The sequence below is a fragment of the Myotis davidii genome, unplaced genomic scaffold, assembly GCF_000327345.1.
Source record: "Myotis davidii unplaced genomic scaffold, ASM32734v1 scaffold523, whole genome shotgun sequence".
In the NCBI taxonomy this organism is placed as follows: Eukaryota; Metazoa; Chordata; class Mammalia; order Chiroptera; family Vespertilionidae; genus Myotis; species Myotis davidii.
In genome coordinates this window covers 2,299,830-2,307,086 of record NW_006295054.1, presented here as the reverse complement: position 1 = coordinate 2,307,086, position 7,257 = coordinate 2,299,830, and the positions used below count along the sequence as shown (strand labels likewise).

General features: G+C 39.4%; 1 protein-coding gene across 1 annotated transcript in view; it reads right to left on the bottom strand.

Moving 5' to 3' along the window:
- The window catches only part of HELB (helicase (DNA) B), a 44,653-nt gene that overhangs the window by 12,062 nt on the left and 25,334 nt on the right, over positions 1–7,257 (bottom strand). The window contains exons 8-11 of the mRNA XM_006769626.2: positions 5,893–5,974; positions 5,219–5,278; positions 3,880–4,090; positions 2,612–2,755 (exon numbers count right to left, since the gene is read on the bottom strand). Coding sequence (XP_006769689.1) covers positions 2,612–2,755; positions 3,880–4,090; positions 5,219–5,278; positions 5,893–5,974 — 497 coding nt within the window. The remainder of the gene's footprint in view (positions 1–2,611; positions 2,756–3,879; positions 4,091–5,218; positions 5,279–5,892; positions 5,975–7,257) is intronic.

Genomic DNA, 7,257 nt, shown 5'->3' with positions numbered 1-7,257 from the left:
TCTGATGGCCATCTTAGGCCCAATCCCCGGGGGAGCGGGCCTAAGCCAGCAGGTGGTCATCCCCTGAGGGGTCCCAGACTTCGAGAGGGCACAGGCCAGGCTGAGGGACCCCCTCTTCCCCCCCCAAGTGCACAAATTTTTGTGCACCGGGCCTCTAGTAATAAAATTACAACTGCACCCCACCCCTTTTCCATAGCATCTACCACCTTCTAACATAGTATGTAGTTTACTTTCTCTCAGAAAATACAGCAAAATGATAATGAGATGGAAAATAAAAGGGATTGATAAGAAACTGAGATAACCACTTCTGGAGGTCCAACATAACTGAGGTTGTAGAACAGTGGTTCTCAACCTGTGGGTCGCGACCAATTTGGGGGTCGAACGACCGTTTCACAGGGGTTGCCTAAGACCATCGGAAAAACACATAAATAATTACATATTGTTTTTGTGATTAATCACTATACTTTAATTATGTTCAATCTGTAACAATGAAATTGGGGTCACCACAACGTTAGGAACTGTATTAAAGGGTCGCGGCATTAGGAAGGTTGAGAACCACTGTTCTAGAAAGACAAAACAGAGGAAACTCGGGACATGAGATCTTAATGAAATTATTCAAGAAAATGTCCTAGAACTGAATGATATGAGTTTTCAGAAGTATAGAGATCATGGAAGAAATTTCTCCAGGATCTCACAGCCACAAATACTGCACATCTTCAAAAATGGTTGTTGTTTTTATCCAACAGAAACAGTCAACTGACTGTTTCTCTCTTGTTTGGGGGAATTTAAGGCCAAATCGACCTTAAGTTAACATCTTAAATAATTTTGGTATTTGTCAAAAAGAAATTACTATTGGTGCAATGCTATTAACTAAACTCTATACTTTGGATTTCACCATTTTTTCACTGTGCCTTCTTTCTGTCCCAGGATCTACTGCATTAGCAAGCAAATAGGTTGGTGTGTATAAGCATTCCAACCCACTCCTGGCAGGAATCCTTCACCATCTTTACCTTTATTTTCCACTTGATGTCATTTCTTTATCTTTTTTAAATATCATGCTGAATTGTGGGCATTTCTGTAGCTATTTCAAATTCTTTTTGGAACTGAGATGGGGTAAGTTAAATATGACACCATTCACTTAAAATATAAAAATCCTACATTAATTAGTGTCTGCCTACTCGTAGAGGATATAGGCTGACCTAAATTTTTCTGCATAAAAATGGAAGCTGAGGAAACTTCATCATTAAAACAATATTCCAACTTCAGAGAGGGGAGCTCAAAACAATGAGATAAATAACAGCCATTAATAACTTATGAAAATTTAAGAGCATTAAAGTAGAGCTTAAAAGTAAGTTGCATTAACTGCAATGTGATCCAAGGTTAGACTGGGTGAAGAGTATATGGGAACTCTCTGTGCTATCTTCCCAACTCTTTTGTAAACCTAAAATTACTTCCAAATAAAAAGTAGTTCCCGCCCTAACCGATTTAAATCAGTGGATAGAGTGTTGGTTGGCCTGCAGACTGAAAGGTCCCAGGTTCGATTCCAGTCAAGGGCATGTACCTTGGTTGCGGGCACATCACCAGAGGGAGGTGTGCAGGAGGGAGCTGATCAATGTTTCTAACTCTGTATTCCTCTCCCTTCCTCTCTATAAAAAAATAAAAAAAGATAAAAGTAGTTCCCTCAGCCAGTGATGCTCTGTTAGTTGGGCGTCAGTGCATGCTATAGGAGTCACGGGTTCCGGGCACATGCCCAGGTTGTGGGCTTGATCTCCAGTAGGGGTTGTGCAGGAGGCAGCTGATCAATGTTTCTCTCTCACTGAAGTTTCCATCTCTCTCTCCCTCTAACTTTCTCTCTCTGAAATCAGTAAAAACATTTTTCTTTTCAAGTGGTTGCCTCATAAGGGTGTGGAAAGGGGAAACATTTGTCAAAACTCATCCAACTTTAAAATTATAATATGTATGCAAATTATACCCCAATAATAGTTGATTACATAAAAAAATAAGCAAGTCACAAAAATCTATAAGCATTAGAATACCATTTTGCACACCTTGATGACACTGTTTCTGTGTGAATGGGCAAATTCAGAGCAGAAGCAATTTCTGACGGGGGTAGGAAGGCATGGGACAAGGGTAGGAGAAGTGAGGCACTTGCTTAGGACATAAAATTTAAGAGGATGCCAAGAAACTCAGCCATCAAGATAAATATTGTAATATAATACTTTTAAAAAGCAAAATTTAAAGCAAAAACATCCATGATGAACAACATATAAAAATTTTAAATAAAGACAAGATCAGTAACAGTGCCACGCCAAGCAACACTGGAGATGGACGCAAGAGGCAAACTCAATCCTGCTGGTCCTGACCCTCTACCCCTGGTGGGAAGGGAAGGCCTGAGGATGAGGCTTTAGCTAGCATGTCTTAGCTCCTCAAGAAAGACAACTCTGAGAAAAAAAGAGTAGAAAGTTTACATTTGTGTAGCATTTTCTGTGCTTTTGTACTTTTTCCCCCCTAATTTAAAAAAATAAGAGCAATAAAAATTAGGAAGAAAATAATATAAGGAATTCTATGGCTTGGCAAGCTATTTAAATAGCTTCATAAATCTGATTCTTACCTGAAAAGTGTGAATGGTTCTTGCCCATGCATGTCTTATGCGACAAAATTTCATTAGTTTCTTAAAATCCACAGTTACTTCCAAACCAGCCATATTATCAATGGTCAAATATCTTCTCTTTCCAAGAGTTACATCAGTTATATCCTGTCATCAAAACAAAAAACTGTTTTGTATGTGTTCAAATATGCACACTGCAAAGATATTCTGTGGTTGGAATGAACATCATATGCAAACACCTTATGAATAAAATAGCATGCATATTAAGTATAATTGTTAAGAATTTCAAAAGGCTTAAAACCTATGCTTGAGCACAAACTGAATACACACACACATACACACACACACACACACACACACATACACACACAAATGGAAATTTTTGGTCCTTGAAACTTAACTAAATTTGGCTTTCTGGAAAAGTATGTGTTGTCTTTCTTATTTTGAAGTCTATACATTTTATTTCTTGTACTGACTATGTAAGTCTGCATATACTCTTTGCAAAACTACTTTTAAAGAATCAGCTTATAAGTTTAAGACAGTGTTTCTACAATGAGAACAAATTCAAGGTGACTACTTTTATAGTTTCTATATTTAAGCGGCAACCAAGGAAATTATGCTTTGTAAAATATGTCCTTTGTCCCTTGATTTTGTTACTCATGCACTTCAAACTTATTAAAAATGTTTTTCACAAAGTCTTCTAGATAATAGAAGAGCCCGGCCAGAGTGGCTCAGTTGGCTGGGCATCATCCTGTGCACTGAAGGTTTGCCGGTTCGACTCCTGGTCAGGGCACATGCCTGGGTTGTGGGTTCCATCCCTGGTTGGGGTACCTACAGAAGGCAACCCATCAAAGTCTTCCGTATATTTGGGGAGATGGGACTCCAATGAGGTATACGCTGCGATGAAATATAGAAGAAAATGAGAGAAAGTGTCAACCTCTGAAGTCAAATGCAAGCCCGCGAGACAGGAGGCCCAAGCGGGAAGCTCCAGAATGGCCCTCCCCCGGGGAGGACACCTGAGAGAGAGAGAGAGAGAGAGAGAGATAAAAGCCTTCATTTTATAAAGCCAGCATCACTCTGACACCAAATCAGACATTACTAGAAAACCACAAACCAATATTCTTCAAACATGGGTGCACAAATTCTTGACAAAATATTATGGAAGAAGAATGTCAACTCTAATATGACTGGATTCTGATTCAATCATAGAGCAATAAAAAAAAATCTGCCTCTAATAGGTAAAAAGGTACTATTTTTCTATTATCACTTACCTTTCTTATGAAAAATATTTCTCCGTTACAGAGTCGAATACCACTTTCAAAGTCATGCTTATTTTTAGCAACTCCATAAGGCATACCATCTTCTAGTTCATTACTTTTCTGACTGTTGAAGCTATTTTCAGGCAGTAAATCCAAGAGATATGCATTCCTGGTACAACAAATTTTATGGCCAACTCCAAATATAAATCTATTCTTATGGTCTCTGGGTTAGAAAATGAAAATATTAGGTTTGGAAAACCTTAATTTCATTTTGTTTAAGCATTAACTCCTACTGAGATCAATCTGATGCTCAAAATAATTTCCATACTCTCTTTACTCCACTTTTATTCTCCAAAGTTCAACAAGGAATCAGACTCCCACAGGTGTGGTCTGATTACCTACACTTTCTGCACCACCTCAAACTCAAGACCACTGTCCAGCCAAATTTTTGTTAGAAATCTTCGCATAAATGCTGATGTCTCTGTTTCCCTCTCTATTCAAAAAGTTACCAAATATCTTACTGATTCCACCTTTTAAATTCATCCTCTCTTCTGCAGTTACTCCTATCACTACCCTATTTCAGGTCTGACAGCACTTATACATATTTCTATGATAATAATTGTAACATATTAAAATAATAGCAGCACATTGAATAAATGCTGGCAACATGCCAGTTACTGCAATAAGTGCTTTAGGCATATTATTTCATTTATCCTTACTACAACTCTATGAGGAAATCCTGTGTAAGTACCCTCTTTCACATACCTGCCCAAGATCATAGTCACTGGAATCCAGAATACATGCCCCCAATCTCGTGCTTGTTAACCCTTTCATGGGTTACCTAACATGCTTTCTGTGTGTGTATTCCCTCAACTAACACATCTCTCAGTTTTCTGCACTTAGTAAGTAGAAGGTGTTGATAAATGTAATAGATATGAGTTAATTTTTCCTGTGTTCATAGAATGGTTTTTCTTCATTCATATTTCTCTGATCGGTATTCACTAAGGTGCTCTCTCCTTGCAGCCTGTTGCTACAGTTCTTGGACACACTACACATATATTAGAATGTGAAAAATTCTCCTGAATTCTCCAGGCTCATTTTGGAGAAGCTGGAGTTTGCCAACCTAGAAACCACAAGGAAAATTTGACTATTTTTTTTACTACACTGGTTACCAAAAAGTCAATTCCTAAGGAATATATGATATTTAATTGAAGAGATCATCTTACTTCACAAATGGAAAAAAAAAACATAATGTTTAAATATGTGGCTACAGTGATCAATGTCAAAACAAACAAAAGAACAGTGAATCAAGGAAGGACCATCCCCAAAGTTCCCACTCTTTGGTGCTCACTTGTGTCGGAGGCCTGTGTAGTGCTTGCAACAGCAGTCGTTGATGACATCACAGTCTTGCCTGAAACATGAAAATGCAAAGCTCACCTGAACCGTTTTGTGCTTGTTTCTGTTACCAACAATATGACATAATGGATTCTAATAAAAGTCTCCAGGACTTTCTCCAGGAAAAAGTATTTTGTAAATTTGATCTTAACATAAACCTTTGCCCCAATCAGAGATCCTGTGCATTTCCAAACATAATATTTGGTAGAAAGAGTCCTGCTTAGAAAATGCCCTCTGCATGTCTAACAAAGAAATACCCAAAATCAGAGAGAGAATAAACAGTGATGAACTAGAAGAAACTCTCATTCTGCCCTGGCTGGTGTGGCTCAATTGGGTGGAGCATTCATCCCATACACAAAAAGGTTGAGGGTTTGATTCCCGGTCAGGGCACATACCTCGGTTGCTGGTTCAATCCCCAGTCAGAGTGCAGGTATGGGAGGCAACACATCAATGTTTCTCTCTCACATCAAGATTTCTGTCTTTCTCCCTCTCCCTTCCTCTCTCTCTAAAGCCAACAAAGACATGTCCTCAGAGAGGATTAAAAAAAAGATAGACTCTCATTCACACAGTATCTGTATTAACAAGAAGATTTAAAGGCTAAAGACATTAAAATATTGCAAATGTTTTTACCTTCTAAATGCAATAAATTGTGATGTTTCTGCACTCTCTAGGTCCTTTTCTTTGAGTAAAGTTTCAACAGCAGAATATAAATCTGACAATTCAAGAGAAAACAGTTAACATGGAAAAGCACCAAATTACAACACTGAAGAAACGAATTAAGAACTGCTGCTAAGGGGTGCAGGAAAACATCTCACCAAACAGAACACAAGTTCATCACAGGAACATCAACCTCATTCCCTGCATCAGCCAGAGCAACAGAAGAGAGTGGAGACAGGGTTCCAGACACCCTGTCCTCAACAGAGAGGCTCCTAGTTCGTAATAAAATAACTGTGTATTCATTGATGATTTGTGAATGCTAAATTTAAAATGTGAACAAGAGGCCCAGCCGGTGTGGCTCATGGTTGAGCACCAACCCATGAACCAGGAGGTCACGGTTTGATTCTCAGCCACAGCACATGCCAGTGTTGTGGGCTCGATCCCCAGGAGGGGGCATGTGGGAGGTAGCCAAGTGATGAATCTCTCTCATCATGGATGTTTCTGTCTCTCCCTCTCCCTTCCTCTCTCTGAAATTAATAAAACGTATTTTAAATAAATAAGTAAAATATGGACAAGAGGACAAAAATATGAAATAGAATTACTAATATAAGACTTCTTTCTGTTTTAAGCTCTGGTAGTACTAGTGGTAGTGAGTTAAAATTTGAGAACAGCTCTGCATATTACATTTAAATTTCATCTTCATAACATTCATATAAGGCACATGTTATGTCCAAGGCTGATATTTAGTGAATACATACCAGCATAAAATCTATATATATAGAAGGCTAAGTGTCCATCCGTCTGACTGGTAGCTATGACACGCACTGACCACCAGGAGGCAGATGCGTCCCCTGACGCAGGAGCTGCCATGACGGCACAGGCCATTTAAAAATAAACGGCACTACAGACCTGGCACCGACAAACCAACACCTGGCTTCCCCCAAGTGGGACACGGGCCCCACCACCACCCTGGAGCAACACCTCACCAAATCGCAGCCAATGATGCCAAGACCCCATGGCGCAAAATGCAGCCCACGGCCCAGCCCAGCCCAGGAACAGTGGCTGTGGGTGCTGGGTAATGATGTCACGTAGCAATGCCCAGCTTCCTCTCCCTAGCGACTAGCACCCTTAGAGTTTCTTCAGCCCAGGAAACAGACTTGCTTTATAACCAGGTGCAAACATTTTACAGTTTAACCAGATGTTTGTGAAGCGTTTTCCCATGCCTCATCTCATTTGATCCTCACAGAAGTCCTGGAGTAGATAGATAGGAGACTCGGTAGAATCCTATTTTCTTTTCATTAGCAAGACGTGAATAGCAATATTAAAATACCAGAGGCC